The sequence below is a fragment of the Siniperca chuatsi genome, linkage group LG16 (assembly GCF_020085105.1).
Source record: "Siniperca chuatsi isolate FFG_IHB_CAS linkage group LG16, ASM2008510v1, whole genome shotgun sequence".
Lineage (NCBI taxonomy): Eukaryota > Metazoa > Chordata > Actinopteri > Centrarchiformes > Sinipercidae > Siniperca > Siniperca chuatsi.
Genome location: NC_058057.1, coordinates 6519077 through 6540376, shown reverse-complemented (window position 1 = coordinate 6540376; position 21300 = coordinate 6519077). Strand labels below are relative to the sequence as shown.

Below are 21300 nucleotides of genomic sequence, written 5' to 3'. Positions count from 1 at the left end.
TATAATGTAACACCAGGAGGGAGCGAATCGGGTGTGTGTGTGTGAGTGTAAGTCTACATATGACCCTATACGCTCACTACACAAGTTGCTTAGGCCCCGCCTCCCTCTCGTGTCAGAGCGGGTGTCAATATTTACAACTTCAAGAGAGGATGAAGCGGAACTATCCTTCTGGTCACGAAAAGAAAAAAAACACACCATGGGAGTGACTTGCGGGAACATTAATCAGGTAAACTTGTGTTCTGTCCTCTCCAAGTTTGATGTCAGCAAATAACAGAAACGTTAAGTTGATGTGCTAGCTTGCAGTGCATCTCTCTAGTCTGTCGTTCCAGTCTAGATGGTGACCCTGGTTTTGCTGAAACTCTCACGAGATTTAGGTTTAGGCAATAAAACTACTTGGTTAGGTTTAGGAATGCGCACAATGAAGAAACAACATGTACAAATCTCGTAAGACTTTGGCAAATTCAGGGTTACCATCTAGACACGACCTAGTCTCTGTCTTGCTAATCTAGATGGGCAGTGCGTCTCTTGGTCCGTCTGTATCTTGCTTGCTTGCCAGCCACTTCCATGGCTGCGTTCTGTGACTTTGTGCCTGACAAAAGTGAGAGTGAAATGCAACTATTTATTACGTTTGCTAAACGCCAACGGGCAACAGCGGTGTTCATAAACTGCAACTCGGAAAAGATAACCGCATTGCACGCGAACATGCCTTCATATGCTTGTGTACAAAATGAAACATACGCATTCCAGCAGCAACCTCTGTGGGGACCAGTCCAGACAATATATAGGGGCGTGATGACACACATCATTTTAAAACAATACAATGATTATCTAGTCTCTCAGTCAAGGTTTAGTTACAACTCTGGACTAATGCAAGATGGAAAGCAATGGATTGACGTTGACTTTTGATTAAATATCGAAGTTAAAATGAACGACTGGTATGATTACCAGGCAGCAGAGCCAAAGCTCAGCGTTATATTTTATTATTTTCTACAATTTCTTATTGATGTAAATGGTAATATTCATTTATCTTAAGATTCTATAGAAAATATTCTATTCAATAAATATGGTTTGTTTGTATCTCATTCTGTTCCGTATAGGTCTACCTTTTCTTAGACCGACAGATGGAGCAAACTGTTTTAAAGAAGGGAGGATTGTAGTGGGAGCACCGGGGTGTCAGGTTTGACTGGGTGGCAATGCCAAATGGTTTACATGTCTCACGGGTCAGGTAGGAGGCCCTTTTGCAGAATTTTGCTTAGGGCCCCAGGAAGTTGCATGTGGATTTTAGTGTTGCTCCTAAAATTTTCCGTTGGGAGCACCAGTGCTACTAGTAGAAAGAGTTATTCTGGAGCCCAGTACTGGTAAATGCAGTTGTTGGTACAGTTGTGAATGATATAGTGTTCATATGTGTTGTACCAATAGGTGTTGAATCTGCAAAGATCATTATATGACCAAGAGTAATTTCTTACAACAGAAAAATGTATTCAAGCTTAGAACAATTTTTTTCTTTTTCTTTATTTCTTTATTTTTTTTACATTTTTACACTAACAATTATTTTTAATCACTTACTTGTTACAGTTGTTGGTGGTGTTGTGGTAACTGTTGTTTTCACATCTGTTGTAGCAACTGTTGTTGAATCTGGAAAGAAAATTAATAATTCTGTATGTTAAACTGAGAGGTCAAATCTGATAAATGAAAATAAATTACAGACAAATTTCAAGCAAATCTGGAAAAGCAACAGTAGTGTAAGAAAATATTTTAAAGCACTAACTTGTTATAATTGTAGTTGGAGTTGCAGCTGTTGTAGTGTTCACATCTGTTGTAGCAACAGGTGTTGAATCTAGAAAAAAAAAACATTATGCGCAAAGTAAAATCCTTCAAGTGAAGATAAAATTGCTGAGAATTTTAAAACAAATGTTAACTAAGGTAATGTTACACCATCCACTATTTTTAAAAAACTTACTGGTAACTACAGTTGTTGGTGATATTGTGGGTGTTGTGGTGTTTGGATGTGTTGAATCTGAAAAGAACATTTTTGTAATTATGCATTTTAAACTGAAAAGTAAAATCTTAGAAGTGAAGAAAATGACTGACAAATCTGGTGTTCAGATGTGTTAATCAGGTGAGTTACCCCTTCAATTTATTTTAAAACCTCACGCAGGTCTCAAGACTGCGACCATTTAGTCGCATTTTGCGACCGTTTTTGGAGACAGTGCTACTAAATTGTATAACTAGTAGCACCAGTGTGACTTGCAAATATGCCCCTCCTTTTTTGGTTTGCCTTTAAAAATCATCATCGTATATAATGTAACACCAGGAGGGAGCGAGAATCGGTGTGTGTGTGTGAGTGTAAGTCTACATATGACCCTATACGCTCACTACACAAGTTGCTTAGGCCCCGCCTCCCTCTCGTGTCAGAGCGGGTGTCAATATTTACAACCGAAGAGAGGATGAAGCGGAACTATCCTTCTGGTCACGAAAAGAGAAAAAAAACACACCATGGGAGTGACTTGCGGGAACATTAATCAGGTAAACTTGTGTTCTGTCCTCTCCAAGTTTGATGTCAGCAAATAACAGAAACGTTAAGTTGATGTGCTAGCTTGCAGTGCATCTCTCTAGTCTGTCGTTCCAGTCTAGATGGTGACCCTGGTTTTGCTGAAACTCTCACGAGATTTAGGTTTAGGCAATAAAACTACTTGGTTAGGTTTAGGAATGCGCACAATGAAGAAACAACATGTACAAATCTCGTAAGACTTTGGCAAATTCAGGGTTACCATCTAGACACGACCTAGTCTCTGTCTTGCTAATCTAGATGGGCAGTGCGTCTCTTGGTCCGTCTGTATCTTGCTTGCTTGCCAGCCACTTCCATGGCTGCGTTCTGTGACTTTGTGCCTGACAAAAGTGAGAGTGAAATGCAACTGTTTATTACGTTTGCTAAACGCCAACGGGCAACGGTGTTCATAAACTGCCTTTCTCGAAAAGATAACCGCATTGCACGCGAACATGCCTTCATATGCTTGTGTACAAAATGAAACATACGCATTCCAGCAGCAACCTCTGTGGGGACCAGTCCAGACAATATATAGGGGCGTGATGACACACATCATTTTAAAACAATACAATGATTATCTAGTCTCTCAGTCAAGGTTTAGTTACAACTCTGGACTAATGCAAGATGGAAAGCAATGGATTGACGTTGACTTTTGATTAAATATCGAAGTTAAAATGAACGACTGGTATGATTACCAGGCAGCAGAGCCAAAGCTCAGCGTTATATTTTATTATTTTCTACAATTTCTTATTGATGTAAATGGTAATATTCATTTATCTTAAGATTCTATAGAAAATATTCTATTCAATAAATATGGTTTGTTTGTATCTCATTCTGTTCCGTATAGGTCTACCTTTTCTTAGACCGACAGATGGAGCAAACTGTTTTAAAGAAGGGAGGATTGTAGTGGGAGCACCGGGGTGTCAGGTTTGACTGGGTGGCAATGCCAAATGGTTTACATGTCTCACGGGTCAGGTAGGAGGGCCCTTTTGCAGAATTTTGCTTAGGGCCCCAGGAAGTTGCATGTGGATTTTAGTGTTGCTCCTAAAATTTTCCGTTGGGAGCACCAGTGCTACTAGTAGAAAGAGTTATTCTGGAGCCCAGTACTGGTAAATGCAGTTGTTGGTACAGTTGTGAATGATATAGTGTTCATATGTGTTGTACCAATAGGTGTTGAATCTGCAAAGATCATTATATGACCAAGAGTAATTTCTTACAACAGAAAAATGTATTCAAGCTTAGAACAATTTTTTTTCTTTTTTCTTTATTTCTTTATTTTTTTTTTACATTTTTACACTAACAATTATTTTTAATCACTTACTTGTTACAGTTGTTGGTGGTGTTGTGGTAACTGTTGTTTTCACATCTGTTGTAGCAACTGTTGTTGAATCTGGAAAGAAAATTAATAATTCTGTATGTTAAACTGAGAGGTCAAATCTGATAAATGAAAATAAATTACAGACAAATTTCAAGCAAATCTGGAAAAGCAACAGTAGTGTAAGAAAATATTTTAAAGCACTAACTTGTTATAATTGTAGTTGGAGTTGCAGCTGTTGTAGTGTTCACATCTGTTGTAGCAACAGGTGTTGAATCTAGAAAAAAACATTATGCGCAAAGTAAAATCCTTCAAGTGAAGATAAAATTGCTGAGAATTTTAAAACAAATGTTAACTAAGGTAATGTTACACCATCCACTATTTTTAAAAAACTTACTGGTAACTACAGTTGTTGGTGATATTGTGGGTGTTGTGGTGTTTGGATGTGTTGAATCTGAAAAGAACATTTTTTGTAATTATGCATTTTAAACTGAAAAGTAAAATCTTAGAAGTGAAGAAAAATGACTGACAAATCTGGTGTTCAGATGTGTTAATCAGGTGAGTTACCCCTTCAATTTATTTTAAAAACCTACGCAGGTCTCAAGACTGCGACCATTTAGTCGCATTTTGCGACCGTTTTTGGAGACAGTGCTACTAAATTGTATAACTAGTAGCACCAGTGTGACTTGCAAATATGCCCCTCCTTTTTTTTGGTTTGCCTTTAAAAATCATCATCGTATATAATGTAACACCAGGAGGGAGCGAGAATCGGTGTGTGTGTGTGAGTGTAAGTCTACATATGACCCTATACGCTCACTACACAAGTTGCTTAGGGCCCCGCCTCCCTCTCGTGTCAGAGCGGGTGTCAATATTTACAACTTCGAAGAGAGGATGAAGCGGAACTATCCTTCTGGTCACGAAAAGAGAAAAAAAACACACCATGGGAGTGACTTGCGGGAACATTAATCAGGTAAACTTGTGTTCTGTCCTCTCCAAGTTTGATGTCAGCAAATAACAGAAACGTTAAGTTGATGTGCTAGCTTGCAGTGCATCTCTCTAGTCTGTCGTTCCAGTCTAGATGGTGACCCTGGTTTTGCTGAAACTCTCACGAGATTTAGGTTTAGGCAATAAAACTACTTGGTTAGGTTTAGGAATGCGCACAATGAAGAAACAACATGTACAAATCTCGTAAGACTTTGGCAAATTCAGGGTTACCATCTAGACACGACCTAGTCTCTGTCTTGCTAATCTAGATGGGCAGTGCGCGTCTCTTGGTCCGTCTGTATCTTGCTTGCTTGCCAGCCACTTCCATGGCTGCGTTCTGTGACTTTGTGCCTGACAAAAGTGAGAGTGAAATGCAACTGTTTATTACGTTTGCTAAACGCCAACGGGCAACGGTGTTCATAAACTGCAACTCGGAAAAGATAACCGCATTGCACGCGAACATGCCTTCATATGCTTGTGTACAAAATGAAACATACGCATTCCAGCAGCAACCTCTGTGGGGACCAGTCCAGACAATATATAGGGGCGTGATGACACACATCATTTTAAAACAATACAATGATTATCTAGTCTCTCAGTCAAGGTTTAGTTACAACTCTGGACTAATGCAAGATGGAAAGCAATGGATTGACGTTGACTTTTGATTAAATATCGAAGTTAAAATGAACGACTGGTATGATTACCAGGCAGCAGAGCCAAAGCTCAGCGTTATATTTTATTATTTTCTACAATTTCTTATTGATGTAAATGGTAATATTCATTTATCTTAAGATTCTATAGAAAATATTCTATTCAATAAATATGGTTTGTTTGTATCTCATTCTGTTCCGTATAGGTCTACCTTTTCTTAGACCGACAGATGGAGCAAACTGTTTTAAAGAAGGGAGGATTGTAGTGGGAGCACCGGGGTGTCAGGTTTGACTGGGTGGCAATGCCAAATGGTTTACATGTCTCACGGGTCAGGTAGGAGGGCCCTTTTGCAGAATTTTGCTTAGGGCCCCAGGAAGTTGCATGTGGATTTTAGTGTTGCTCCTAAAATTTTCCGTTGGGAGCACCAGTGCTACTAGTAGAAAGAGTTATTCTGGAGCCCAGTACTGGTAAATGCAGTTGTTGGTACAGTTGTGAATGATATAGTGTTCATATGTGTTGTACCAATAGGTGTTGAATCTGCAAAGATCATTATATGACCAAGAGTAATTTCTTACAACAGAAAAATGTATTCAAGCTTAGAACAATTTTTTTCTTTTTCTTTATTTCTTTATTTTTTTTTTACATTTTTACACTAACAATTATTTTTAATCACTTACTTGTTACAGTTGTTGGTGGTGTTGTGGTAACTGTTGTTTTCACATCTGTTGTAGCAACTGTTGTTGAATCTGGAAAGAAAATTAATAATTCTGTATGTTAAACTGAGAGGTCAAATCTGATAAATGAAAATAAATTACAGACAAATTTCAAGCAAATCTGGAAAAGCAACAGTAGTGTAAGAAAATATTTTAAAGCACTAACTTGTTATAATTGTAGTTGGAGTTGCAGCTGTTGTAGTGTTCACATCTGTTGTAGCAACAGGTGTTGAATCTAGAAAAAAAACATTATGCGCAAAGTAAAATCCTTCAAGTGAAGATAAAATTGCTGAGAATTTTAAAACAAATGTTAACTAAGGTAATGTTACACCATCCACTATTTTTAAAAACTTACTGGTAACTACAGTTGTTGGTGATATTGTGGGTGTTGTGGTGTTTGGATGTGTTGAATCTGAAAAGAACATTTTTGTAATTATGCATTTTAAACTGAAAAGTAAAATCTTAGAAGTGAAGAAAAATGACTGACAAATCTGGTGTTCAGATGTGTTAATCAGGTGAGTTACCCCTTCAATTTATTTTAAAAACCTCACGCAGGTCTCAAGACTGCGACCATTTAGTCGCATTTTGCGACCGTTTTTGGAGACAGTGCTACTAAATTGTATAACTAGTAGCACCAGTGTGACTTGCAAATATGCCCCTCCTTTTTTTTTGGTTTGCCTTTAAAAAAATCATCATCGTATATAATGTAACACCAGGAGGGAGCGAGAATCGGTGTGTGTGTGTGAGTGTAAGTCTACATATGACCCTATACGCTCACTACACAAGTTGCTTAGGGCCCCGCCTCCCTCTCGTGTCAGAGCGGGTGTCAATATTTACAACTTCGAAGAGAGGATGAAGCGGAACTATCCTTCTGGTCACGAAAAGAGAAAAAAAACACACCATGGGAGTGACTTGCGGGAACATTAATCAGGTAAACTTGTGTTCTGTCCTCTCCAAGTTTGATGTCAGCAAATAACAGAAACGTTAAGTTGATGTGCTAGCTTGCAGTGCATCTCTCTAGTCTGTCGTTCCAGTCTAGATGGTGACCCTGGTTTTGCTGAAACTCTCACGAGATTTAGGTTTAGGCAATAAAACTACTTGGTTAGGTTTAGGAATGCGCACAATGAAGAAACAACATGTACAAATCTCGTAAGACTTTGGCAAATTCAGGGTTACCATCTAGACACGACCTAGTCTCTGTCTTGCTAATCTAGATGGGCAGTGCGTCTCTTGGTCCGTCTGTATCTTGCTTGCTTGCCAGCCACTTCCATGGCTGCGTTCTGTGACTTTGTGCCTGACAAAAGTGAGAGTGAAATGCAACTGTTTATTACGTTTGCTAAACGCCAACGGGCAACGGTGTTCATAAACTGCAACTCGGAAAAGATAACCGCATTGCACGCGAACATGCCTTCATATGCTTGTGTACAAAATGAAACATACGCATTCCAGCAGCAAACCTCTGTGGGGACCAGTCCAGACAATATATAGGGGCGTGATGACACACATCATTTTAAAACAATACAATGGGGGGCTTCTGGTGACGTCACGGAGATGGTAAACGCTTGAAAGTTAAGCTCCGTCGGATAGTAGCAAAAATCCCGATTTATATAATCAATTCAGGTATAATCAGAGTTTGCAGAAATGAGTACGATAACAAGACACAAAAATGCTTCTAAAAATGACAATTCGAGAGAAAGAGACGAGAAAAAACGATCACCTAGCCCTACCAGACATGCTAAAGCTAGCCCGCGTGCTCCGAACTTTCTGAAGTGATGGAAGAACTGAAATCGCTAAGAAAAGAAAATCAAGAAGGGCATAAACAAACGAAAATATCACTGATTTAAATTAGAGACCTCGGTCGAGGACTTAAAAGGCCAAATAAATAGTTTGGAGAGCAGAATCGGGGAGACGGAGGAACGGATAAATGTTGCTGAGGAAACTCAAATGCGGCACGAAAGAGCGCTCCGATATCTCCTGGAACGTGAGGCGGATCTTACAGGTAGATGTGAAGACCTGCAAAACAGACTTCGTCGGAATAATCTGCGAATATATCAAGTTCCCGAGGGCTGCGAAGGGGAAAACACAGCAGAATTTGTTAAGGAGCTGCTCGCCTCAGTTCTACAGCTACCTCCGGACATGGATATAAAGATTGAAAGAGCACACAGGGCCCTTGCAGCCAAACCAAAAAACTCTACCGCACCTCCGAGATCGATAATTGTGAGATTCCTGGACTACGCGGTTAAGGATGCAATCTTAAGACAAGCCTGGTCACAAAAAGAAGTCGTTTACAACACAAAGCGGATCTACTTTGACAATGACTATTCGCCTGGGCTGCAGAGGAAAAGAGCACAGGTGCGAGATGTAATGAAACAGCTCAAGATGAAGAATGTGAGAGCGCAGTGCATCTACCCGGCACAGATAAGGATCTACCTGGAGACGGGAATAAAAACCTTCCCTACCCTGATGGATGCTGCACTACCGCTGCGGGACCTAGGAATTAAAGTTCGAGTGGATGAACGGGACCGACAAGTAAGAGAAATATCGAGGGCTAGATGGTCAGTGCAAGGTCAAGGTGGACGTGAATTGAGCACAGCATTGTCCGATGCGGATCTTCAAGCATTTTTGCAGAAGGAATGAACAGTTTAAAAAGGTGTAAGCAGTACATTTAAACTAGATATTTTTGCTTCAGAATGTGAGTAAACTCTGGTTAAATTATAGAAGAGAGTGGCATTTTCATGGCATGGAAATCACTCCTGGAGGCGGCCCTGTTTTGAAAACAGAATGGCCGCATGCACTCGCTGCATTTTTGGTACCCCAGGGAGTCAGCGTCACAATTCCCTGCCCCTGTTACATCGGGATTTGGCCTGTGAGATGATAACTTGGCCAAATGGATGTGTGGGAGTCTTGTTCATGTATATAGTTCATGTTTTAGTTTCTCCATCCATCCATCCATCCATTTTCTTCCGCTTATCCGGGGCCGGGTCGCGGGGGCAGCAGTCTAAGCAGGGACTCCCAGACTTCCTTCGCTCCAGACACTTCCTCCAGCTCCTCCGGGGGGATCCCGAGGCGTTCCCAGGCCAGCCGAGAGACATAGTCCCTCCAGCGTGTCCTGGGTCTTCCCCGGGGCCGCCTCCCGGTGGGACATGCCCAGAACACCTCCCGAGGGAGGCGTCCAGGAGGCATCCGGATCAGATGCCCTAGCCACCTCAGCTGGCTCCTCTCGACGTGGAGGAGCAGCGGCTCTACTCGAGCTCCCCGTGTGACTGAGCTCCTCACCCTATCTCTAAGGGAGCGCCCAGCCACTCGGCGGAGGAAGCCCATTTCGGCCGCTTGTATCCGCGATCTTGTCCTTTCGGTCACTACCCAGAGCTCATGACCATAGGTGAGGGCAGGAGCGTAGATTGACCGGTAAATCGAGAGCTTTGTCTTTCGATTCAGCTCCTTCTTCACCACAACGGTCCGATACAGCGCCCGCATCACTGCAGACGCCGTACCGATCCGCCTGTCAATCTCACGCTCCATCCGTCCCTCACTCGTGAACAAGACCCCGAGATACTTGAACTCCTCCACTTGAGGCAAGGACTCCCCACCTACCCGAAGAGAGCAAACCACCTTTTTCCGGTCAAGAACCATGGCCTCAGATTTGGAAGAGCTGATTCTCATCCCAGCTGCTTCACACTCGGCTGCAAACCGTCCCAGTGCATGCTGCAGGTCCTGGTTTGAAGAAGCCATCAGAACGACATCATCTGCAAACAGCAGAGATGAGATCCTGTGGTTCCCAAACCGGACTCCCTCCGCCCCTGACTGCGCCTAGAAATTCTGTCCATATAAATTATGAACAGAACCGGTGACAAAGGGCAGCCCTGGCGGAGTCCAACATGCACCGGGAACAGGTCTGACTTACTGCCGGCAATGCGAACACAGCTCCTGCTCGGTTATACAGGGACCGGACAGCCCTTAGCAGAGGGCCCCGGACCCCATACTCCCAGAGCACTCCCCACAAAGCGCCCCAGGGCACACGGTCGAATGCCTTCTCCAGATCCACAAAGCACATGTGGACTGGTTGGGCAAACTCCCATGAACCCTCGAGCACCCGATGGAGAGTATAGAGCTGGTCCAGTGTTCCACGACCGGGACGAAAACCACTCTGCTCCTCCTGAATCCGAGGTTCGACTATCGGACGAATTCTCCTCTCCAGTACCCTGGAGTAGACCTTACCGGGGAGGCTGAGAAGTGTGATCCCTCTGTGATTGGAACACACCCTCCGGTCCCCTTCTTATACAGAGGGACCACCACCCCGGTCTGCCAGTCCAGAGGCACTGTCCCAGACCGCCACGCGATGTTGCAGAGACGTGTCAGCCAAGACAGTCCCACAACATCCAGAGACTTAAGATACTCAGGACGGATCTCATCCACCCCTGAAGCCTTGCCACCAAGGAGCTTGCCAACAACCTCAGTGACTTGGCCAGGGTGATGGATGAGTCCGCCTCCGGGTCCCCAGCCTCCGCTTCCTCTTCGGAAGACGTGACCGCGGGATTGAGGAGATCCTCAAAGTATTCCTTCCACCGTCCGACAACATCCCCAGTCGAGGTCAACAGCCCTCCACCCGCACCGTACACGGTGTTGGTGAAGCACTGCTTCCCCCTCCTGAGCCGTCGGACGGTTTGCCAGAATTTCTTTGAGGCCGACCGATAGTCCTCCTCCATGGCCTCTCCGAACCTCTCCCAATCCTGAGTTTTTGCCTCTGTGACCGCACGGGCTGCAGCACGCTTAGCCTGCCGGTACCTGTCAGCTGCCTCGGGAGTCCCACGAGCCAACAAGGCCCGATAGGACTCCTTCTTCAGCCTGACGGCATCCCTTACTTCGGCGTCCACCACCGGGTTCGGGATTGCCGCCGCGACAGGCACCAGAAACCTTGCGACCACAGCTACACGAGCCGCCGATCGACAATGGAGGTGGAAAACATGGTCCACTCGGACTCAATGTCCCCAGCCTCGCCCGGGATCTGGGAGAAGCTCTCCCGTAGGTGTGAGTTGTAGACCCTGCTGACAGAGGGCTCCGCCAGACGTTCCCAGCAGACCCCTCACGATACGCTTGGGCCTGCCAAGTCTGTCCGGCTTCCTCCCCTGCCAGCGGATCCAACTCACCACCAGGTGGTGATCGGTTGACAGCTCCGCCCCTCTCTTCACCCGAGTGTCCAAGACACGCGGCGGAGGTCAGATGATACGACAACAAAGTCGATCATCGACCTCCGGCCTAGGGTGTCCTGGTGCCACCATGCACTGATGGACACCCTTGTGCTTGAACATGGTGTTAGTTATGGACAAACTGTAACTAGCACAGAAGTCCAACAACTGAACACCGCTTGGGTTCAGATCAGGGGGGCCGTTCCTTCCGATTACCCCTCTCCAGGTGTCACTGTCGTTGCCCACGTGGGCGTTGAAGTCCCCAGTAGAACAACGGAGTCCCCGGGCGGTGCACTGTCTAGTACCCCTCCCAGGGACCCCAAGAAGGCCTGGTACTCTGCACTGCCGTTCGCCCGTAGGCCGCCACAACAGTGAGAGACCTGTCCCCACCCGGAGGCGGGAGGGACGCGACCCTCTCGTTCACCGGGTAAACTCCAACACGTGACGGCTGAGCTGTGGGGCTATGAGCAGGCCCACACCAGCCCGCCGCCTCCCCCGCAGGCAACGCCAGAGAAATGGAGAGTCCAGCCCCTCTCGAGGAGACGGGTTCCAGAGCCCAGGCTGTGCGTGGAGGCGAGGCCGACTATATCTAGCCGGTAACGCTCAACCTCCCGCACAAGCTCAGGCTCCTTCCCCAGCGAAGTGACATTCCATGTCCCTGGAGCCAGTTTCTGTGTCCGGAGATCTGGTCGCCGAAGCCCCTGCCTTCGACTGCCGCCCAGATCTCTGCACCGGCCCCCCACGGATCCTCCTGCGGGTGGTGGGTCCACGGGAGGACGGCCCGCGTCGCTCCTTCGGGCTGTGCCCGGCGGGCCCCGTGGGGAAAGGCCCGGCCACCAGGCGCTCGCCGTCGAGCACCCACCCCAGGCCTGGCTCCAGGGTGGGGCCCCGGTAGCGCCAATCCGGGCGACGTAACTGGCCTTGATTGACAATTCATAGGGGGCTTGTTTTAGTTTCTGTATATCTTAAATATCTGCCCTTGACAGCTGTTTTATTTTATTATTTTCTAATTTTTTATTTTTTTTTATACCACTGGAACATGATGGTTACTAACATATACAACATCAAACAATGGACAATTTAATCTGTGTCAGTTATAATGTAAAAGGTCTGAGCAGCCCAATTAAAAGAAAGAAAATATTTAGTCAGCTTAAAAAAATGCAATGCTCTATTGCATTGCTTCAAGAGACCCACCTGTCTGATGGGGAACATTTAAAGCTGAGAAGGGAATGGGTGGACCAAGTTGTCAGTGCCTCATACAACAAGGGGAAGAGGAGAGGTGTTGCAGTCATGTTTGCCAAGTCAGTCTTTTTTAATGTGGAGCAAGTATACAAAGATAAAGAGGGGAGATATATCATGGTAGTTGGTACAATTTCAGGCACAAAAAAATTATGATTCTTAATCTTTATGCACCTAATGAAGACTATCCACAATTTTTTAAGAATGTTTTCTCTTTGTTGGCACAGAAGGGCGAAGGACTGTATCTAATTGGTGGGGACTTTAACTGTGTATTAGATAGACATGTGGATAGGTTACCAGCAGATAGGGGACCACAGTCAAAAAAAGTAAAAGCTCTATTAGGAATAATGAGAGAATTAGGTTTAGCAGATATCTGGCGTCACTTGCATCCGAAAGAGAAGGATTTTACTTTTATGTCACATGTACATGGCAGTTACTCTAGAATAGACCTCTTTTGTACTTCTAGAGCAGATCTACACAATATTACAGAATGTCATATAGATCCCATAACCATATCCGATCATGCTCCAGTTAGATTAAAACTTCAGTTAGATCAAGGTAAACAGTTTAAATACTGGAGATTAAATGTATCAATGATAAACGACTGCAAAGCCAAGGAAGAAATAAGACAACAATTGACTGAATACTTTGATATTAATGACAATAGACTGGTTACTCCATCTATTTTGTGGGAGGGAGCCAAAGCAGTGATGAGAGGTAAAATAATAGAAATAGCATCCAGGAATAAAAAACTGAGATTAGCCAAACAAAACGAGATAGAGGATGTAATCAGAAAACTAGAAATTGAACATAAACAAACAGGTAAAATCGAAACTCTAGAATGTTTAAAACAGGAAAGAAAGAAATTGGATGATCTGCTCACATATAAAGCAGAAGGGGCACTCAGATTCGTGAGTAGAAAATATTATGAGATGAGTAATAAAGCAAGCAGGCTCCTAGCCTTCCAATTACGTAAGGCTCAAGCAAGCAGGGTAGTTCCAAAAATTAAACACCCAGATACGTTAATAATGCTAACACAACCAAACGATATAGTTAATGCATTTGAAGATTATTATAAAAAATTATATGAAGGCCAGAAATTAATAAATAAGGAAGAAAAAGTTAAAAGCTTTCTGCGATCAATTGAATTAAATAAATTAACAGAAAAAGAAGCAAAGGAAATGACATCCCCTATCACAGAGGAGGAAATAAGAGAGATTATTGCAAAATTAAAAAACAACAAATCACCTGGAGTGGATGGATTCCCCGGGGAATTTTATAAGATATTTGTAAATGAACTGGCTCCTAACTTAAGTAAGGTGTTTAACCATGTATTACAAAATGAAGACCCCCCGCACTCGTGGTCTGATGCTATTATTACCGTAATTCATAAAACTGGAAAAGACCCTACACAATGTATATCTTACAGACCAATAAGTTTGCTTTGTCAGGATATGAAAATTTTAACTTCAATACTAGCAAACAGAATTCAAAAACATATTAAAAAATTGGTTAAACCAGATCAGACTGGATTTATTAATGGACGTTATGGCATAAATAATATAAGAAAAGCTTTAAATATACAACAAATTGGAAAAGACATTAAAACACCCTCAATGCTTCTCAGCCTAGATGCTGAGAAAGCATTTGATAGGGTGGATTGGGTGTTTCTGGAGCAGACTCTTAATTATATGGGATTTCATGATAATTTTGTTAAATGGGTAAAGACTTTTTACAAAAATCCCAAGTCAAGAGTTCGAGTTAATGGGCATTGCTCAGAGTTTTTTAATTTAGGCAGGGGAACTCGCCAGGGAGATGCGATGTCCCCAGTCTTATTTGCTCTTAGCATTGAGCCACTAGCGGAGTTAATAAGGAGCAACCCCAGAATACATGGGATAAAAGATAAAGGAGGAAAAGATCACAAAATATCGCTATACGCAGATGATGTACTACTATTCATTGAAAACCCCCTCTCATCAATCCCAGCCCTTCTAGAGAGCCTTAGAGATTATGGCTCAGTTTCCGGATATAAGGTAAATTCTGAGAAATCTGAGGCAATGATGATATCAGGACATTGGCCCACACAGTTAGATAATGAGGTATCTTTTAGATGGTCTAGTCAGGGCTTCAGATACTTGGGTGTCATCCTTACACCTATGGCATCACGTTTATACCTAGCTAATTACACACGGCTTTTTGAGATGATAAAAAAGGACTTGGCAGGATGGGAAATACTACCTCTCTCCATGTTCGGTAGGATAGAAACAGTGAAAATGAACATATTACCGAGACTTCTGTTCTTATTTCAATCCCTACCAGTTTGGGTCCCGCTCTCAGCATTTAACAAACTAGAAAAAATGATTTCAAAATTTATCTGGCAAAACAAAAGACCAAGAATAAGACTTAAAATAATTATGTCAAATAAAGATGGGGGGGGGTTTGAACCTTCCTAATCTTAGATACTATTATTGGGCTGCTCAGCTAAGGGCTATGACTGCTTGGCTTGGTATTGATAAAGAAGCAGAATGGGTTAATATTGAACTGAATTCACTTCCTGGAGTTTCTCTGACAGTTCTGCCATTCATGGACTTGCAGGCACAGAAAAAAGTGAAAATAACAAATGTATGGATACAGCATACTGTTAAAATCTGGTCCACCATACAAAAGAAGTTTAGAGGAATAATAGCCCTATCACGTGCAATACCCATTAAAGGTAACCCAGATTTTCTTCCTTCTATATGGGATGATGTTTTTAGTAGATGGGAAGAGAATGGTTTAAAGATAGTTAATCAATTTTTTGATGGGGAGACCATAAGATCCTTTTCTCAATTATGCGATAGGTCTTCGCTGAAATCTAATGACTTCTTTAGATATTTACAACTACAACATTATATCACAAATTATAAACATTGGGACATAATCAAAAGAACTCCAATAAATGTTGAAAAATATTTTATCAATATTATTGAACATGGTCTACCTACTAAAAATCATATAGCACATTTATAGGAAGTTAATGCAGGACCAATCTGATGACACGTTTCATATCAAAAGAAACTGGGAATTAGAGTTAAATACTGTAATAGAGGATGAGATGTGGATAAATATATGTGCTGGCTGTCATAAGGGTACAAGTAGTCAAATGTGGAAGGAATTTGATTGGAAAATGAAAATGAGATTCTTCAGAGCCCCACTGGTGGTTGCCAAATTTGACAGTACATCGCCGTTATCGCAGTGCTGGAGAGAATGTGGAATGGTGGGGGACTATGTGCATATATTCTGGGAATGTCCCAAAGTACTATTGTATTGGCAGGGGATTAAAAGGGAAATTAGTAAAATTTTGGGAAGAGATATACCAATGCTCCCAGTTTTCTGTTTGCTTGATGGTTTCCCCTCAGATCAGTTTAATAAATCCCACTTATTTGTATTGCATATATTATTAATGGTAGCTAGGAAGATAATCACTGTGAATTGGATAAAGGTGCGTGAACCTACTGTGACAGAGTGGACACAAAGACTGAAACAGGTATATATATTTGAGAAAATGACTGCAGACTTGCAGGTAAAATCTGACTCTTTTCGACAGAAGTGGGCACTTATTGAAACATATTTGCTCGAAGGAAATAGTTTTAACATATACTAATACATCAATGTTTAAACCATGCAGGTAATCTACCGATATGTGGTACATTTACCGAACTGCTGTCAGGAATCTTTTTTTTTTTTTTTTTTTTTTTTTTTTGCTTCTTCCCCAATGTTTATTTATTCTTTGTGTTTCATGTATTCAAATTTTATGTAAAAGTTATGTAACTGTTTTGTTTTAAAAAAAAAGGTTCAATAAATACACAGTTAAAAAAAAAAAAACAATACAATGATTATCTAGTCTCTCAGTCAAGGTTTAGTTACAACTCTGGACTAATGCAAGATGGAAAGCAATGGATTGACATTGACTTTTGATTAAATATCGAAGTTAAAATGAACGACTGGTATGATTACCAGGCAGCAGAGCCAAAGCTCAGCGTTATATTTTATTATTTTCTACAATTTCTTATTGATGTAAATGGTAATATTCATTTATCTTAAGATTCTATAGAAAATATTCTATTCAATAAATATGGTTTGTTTGTATCTCATTCTGTTCCGTATAGGTCTACCTTTTCTTAGACCGACAGATGGAGCAAACTGTTTTAAAGAAGGGAGGATTGTAGTGGGAGCACCGGGGTGTCAGGTTTGACTGGGTGGCAATGCCAAATGGTTTACATGTCTCACGGGGCAGGTAGGAGGGCCCTTTTGCAGAATTTTGCTTAGGGCCTCAGGAAGTTGCATGTGGATTTTAGTGTTGCTCCTAAAATTTTCCGTTGGGAGCACCAGTGCTACTAGTAGAAAGAGTTAGTCTGGAGCCCAGTACTGGTAAATGCAGTTGTTGGTACAGTTGTGGATGATATAGTGTTCATATGTTTTGTACCAAAAGGTGTTGAGTCTGCAAAGATCATTATATGACCAAGAGTCATTTCTTACAACAGAAAAATGTATTCAAGCTTAGAACAATTTTTTTTCTTTTATTTATTTATTTTTTTACATTTTTACACTAACAATTATTTTTAATCACTTACTTGTTACAGCTGTTGTTGGTGTTGTGGTAACTGTTGTTTTCACATCTGTTGTAGCAACTGTTGTTGAATCTGGAAAGAAAATTAATAATTCTGTATGTTAAACTGAGAGGTCAAATCTGATAAATGAAAATAAATTACAGACAAATTTCAAGCAAATCTGGAAAAGCAACAGTAGTGTAAGAAAATATTTTAAAGCACTAACTTGTTATAATTGTAGTTGGAGTTGCAGCTGTTGTAGTGTTCACATCTGTTGTAGCAACAGGTGTTGAATCTAGAAAAAAAACATTATGCGCAAAGTAAAATCCTTCAAGTGAAGATAAAATTGCTGAGAATTTTAAAACAAATGTTAACTAAGGTAATGTTACACCATCCACTATTTTTAAAAACTTACTGGTAACTACAGTTGTTGGTGATATTGTGGGTGTTGTGGTGTTTGGATGTGTTGAATCTGAAAAGAACATTTTTGTAATTATGCATTTTAAACTGAAAAGTAAAATCTTAGAAGTGAAGAAAAATGACTGACAAATCTGGTGTTCAGATGTGTTAATCAGGTGAGTTACCCTTCAATTTATTTTAAAAACCTCACGCAGGTCTCCAGACTGCGACCATTTAGTCGCATTTTGCGACCGTTTTTGGAGACAGTGCTACTAAATTGTATAACTAGTAGCACCAGTGTGACTTGCAAATATGCCCCTCCTTTTTTTTGGTTTGCCTTTAAAAATCATCATCGTATATAATGTAACACCAGGAGGGAGCGAGAATCGGTGTGTGTGTGTGAGTGTAAGTCTACATATGGCCCTATACGCACACTGCACAAGTTGCTTAGGGCCCCGCCTCCCTCTCGTGTCAGAGCGGGTGTCAATATTTACAACTTCGAAGAGAGGATGAAGCGGAACTATCCTTCTGGTCACGAAAAGAGAAAAAAAACACACCATGGGAGTGACTTGCGGGAACATTAATCAGGTAAACTTGTGTTCTGTCCTCTCCAAGTTTGATGTCAGCAAATAACAGAAACGTTAAGTTGATGTGCTAGCTTGCAGTGCATCTCTCTAGTCTGTCAGTCCAGTCTAGATGGTGACCCTGGATTTGCTGAAACTCTCACGAGATTTAGGTTTAGGCAATAAAACTACTTGGTTAGGTTTAGGAATGCGCACAATGAAGAAACAACATGTACAAATCTCGTAAGACTTTGGCAAATTCAGGGTTACCATCTAGACACGACCTAGTCTCTGTCTTGCTAATCTAGATGGGCAGTGCGTCTCTTGGTCCGTCTGTATCTTGCTTGCTTGCCAGCCACTTCCATGGCTGCGTTCTGTGACTTTGTGCCTGACAAAAGTGAGAGTGAAATGCAACTGTTTATTACGTTTGATAAACGCCAACTGGCAACGGTGTTCATAAACTGCAACTCGGAAAAGATAACCGCATTGCACGCGAACATGCCTTCATATGCTTGTGTACAAAATGAAACATACGCATTCCAGCAGCAAACCTCTGTGGGGACCAGTCCAGACAATATATAGGGGCGTGATGACACACATCATTTTAAAACAATACAATGATTATCTAGTCTCTCAGTCAAGGTTTAGTTACAACTCTGGACTAATGCAAGATGGAAAGCAATGGATTGACGTTGACTTTTGATTAAATATCGAAGTTAAAATGAACGACTGGTATGATTACCAGGCAGCAGAGCCAAAGCTCAGCGTTATATTTTATTATTTTCTACAATTTCTTATTGATGTAAATGGTAATATTCATTTATCTTAAGATTCTATAGAAAAAATTCTATTCAATAAATATGGTTTGTTTGTACCTCATTCTGTTCCATTTAGAACAAAAATCATCATCGTATATAATGTAACACCAGGAGGGAGTGAAAATCGGTGTGCGTGTGTGTAGGCCTACATATGGCCTATACGTCCATTTCGCATATTGCTTAGGGTCCCGCCTCCCTCTCGTGTCAAAGTAGGTGTCAATGTTTACAACTTTGAAGAGTCGAGAAGAGAAAAAAAAACATACCATGAGAGTGAAACACTTACTACTACTACCACTGAAACTCTCGCAAATACAACTAGAGTTATAACATAACTAAATTCACAGTTATTTTTGACTTCATACTGTTTACAGTGGTTGGTAGAGTAGCTGTGAGTGTTGTAGTGTTCAGAGGCATGTACTACCAAGCAGGATTTGGGGTTAGCGATGTAAATTCAGGATTAATCCTGGGTTTTTAGTATGGTGGTTCACTTCTTACCAGGGTACATCACCATGGTAACTCATGCTGCACACCTAACCCGCTCCAGAGCAGGTTATGTTCGAGATAAGAGATGAACGCTATGAAAGCACCACTTATTGACCTATCAATTCTCTTGGAAAATGGCATCACCATTTGTAGAAGATCTCGTGGATATATTAATTAGATATGTTAATTATTAAGATCTAAGTTCTAATAATACATCCATGAGAAGATCCCAAGGAGTGGTGCGCTGATCATGAGATCGTCTCTTAGGATGGAAAGCGTGTTCAAAACAGGTGTCGTGCCAAAAGTGATCGCCTGCCATGAAAATGATTGCCATTCGCTTTAAAAGATATCTAAACAGGTAAAAATGACTGGATTGGTTCTTATCTAGGGCACAGTGCGGTTAAATAATAGTTAATAATTTCTTTTTTTATATATAACACATCTGAAAATCATATTATTTGTTTAGGCATACACATATCCAAATATAGTCCTAAACAAGGATATTAGACACACAAAACACATATAAACAGCGGAAACAATACTGAAGTATTGCCTATAATCACGAAAATGTCATGTCTGATTTGCTGTAACCTGCAAACACTTATTTGGCCATAATTTTGATCATTCAGTTACAAAAAACATTAAAGTTTCACTCACAAAGACATAAAAGCTGCTGCAGATGTATATAAACTGGGCGATATAGTCAGTTTTTGGCAGACAATCACTTTTTGCTTTCCCTGACGATTTTCTATATGAGAAATATAGATTCTCATCGGAAGGACTGACTTATCTGTGTCAGCTTCAATAGAGACTGAATGAAGCAGTAAAGCCTTGTACTTGAATTATGTTTTTATAAATTTGCTCCAAGTCTGTTTCACATTGCTTGGGTTGCAGCCGAAATAATAAGATTGCATCTAAGCAACACATTCATTTAATGGCATACGCAAATGTACTTACAGTCAGATCTACCTGTGCCCTTATGATGGAGCAGTGATTATATAAGCTGATTTTTTGCCTGCTGTCCTTCCTGAGTTTGGTAGCTACAACTTTGCTTTTAGCCTGGATTATGTGCATAACTTCTTATTATAGTTTGCTCTTTGTAAAATATGGTGCTCTGCTGCCAGTAGACTTGTCCATGTTTGCGATTGGTCATATGCTGCAAACACCGCCCCTTTTATGTGAACACGCTCATGGCTGGATTAGAAAACCCTGGGTTGATTTACCGAGTTGATAACCACCGTGTGACTGCTTAGCGTGATCGTGGTTGTTAGGGTTAGTGAAGCCAGATAACGAAAAGATATCCTGGGTATGTTGAACTTGTTTTGTAGTACAGGCTTCAGATGTATTGTAGCAATAGGCATTGTGTTAGTAAAGATGACTATATAGTTACATGTTATTGCTGACTAGAAAGCAAAACTGAACCTTGATGATGTTGGATGATGAGGATTTTCCAATACATGTATAGATTTTTTTTGTGTGTGTGTTTTTAATTGACACAGATGAACCTAAACCTATTCCCCTTTTTAAAAAATTGACTTGTTACAATTGTTGTAGCTGTTGTGGTGTTTAAATCTGTTGTAGCAACAAGTGTTAAGTCTAAAGAACATTGTACAGTTATATATAATAATAATAATAATAATAAAACTTTATAGAGCACTTATCAAAACAAAGTACAGTACAAAGTGCTTCACAAAGAGAGAAATAAAATACCACGGTGAATAATAAAATATATTTAAAAAAACAATAAAATAAACAGACAGCTCAGGTAAAATCAGGATATGCTTTCCGATAAAAAAGCAAGAAGAGACTTAA

General features: G+C 41.3%; 1 protein-coding gene across 21 annotated transcripts in view; it reads right to left on the bottom strand.

Moving 5' to 3' along the window:
- Nucleotides 1-21300, bottom strand: part of LOC122863199 (adhesion G protein-coupled receptor F5-like) — a 59365-nt gene that overhangs the window by 23769 nt on the left and 14296 nt on the right. For 13 of the 21 annotated variants that reach the window (XM_044169426.1, XM_044169430.1, XM_044169447.1 and 10 more), the window contains exons 9-20: nt 17641-17697; nt 17452-17520; nt 17250-17318; nt 6567-6623; nt 6378-6446; nt 6176-6244; nt 4261-4317; nt 4072-4140; nt 3870-3938; nt 1961-2017; nt 1769-1837; nt 1567-1635 (exon numbers count right to left, since the gene is read on the bottom strand). In XM_044169426.1, the coding sequence (XP_044025361.1) occupies nt 1567-1635; nt 1769-1837; nt 1961-2017; nt 3870-3938; nt 4072-4140; nt 4261-4317; nt 6176-6244; nt 6378-6446; nt 6567-6623; nt 17250-17318; nt 17452-17520; nt 17641-17697 (780 nt within the window). The remainder of the gene's footprint in view (nt 1-1566; nt 1636-1768; nt 1838-1960; nt 2018-3869; nt 3939-4071; nt 4141-4260; nt 4318-6175; nt 6245-6377; nt 6447-6566; nt 6624-17249; nt 17319-17451; nt 17521-17640; nt 17698-21300) is intronic. The other 8 variants (XM_044169439.1, XM_044169437.1, XM_044169435.1 and 5 more) reach the window with 8 other exon arrangements.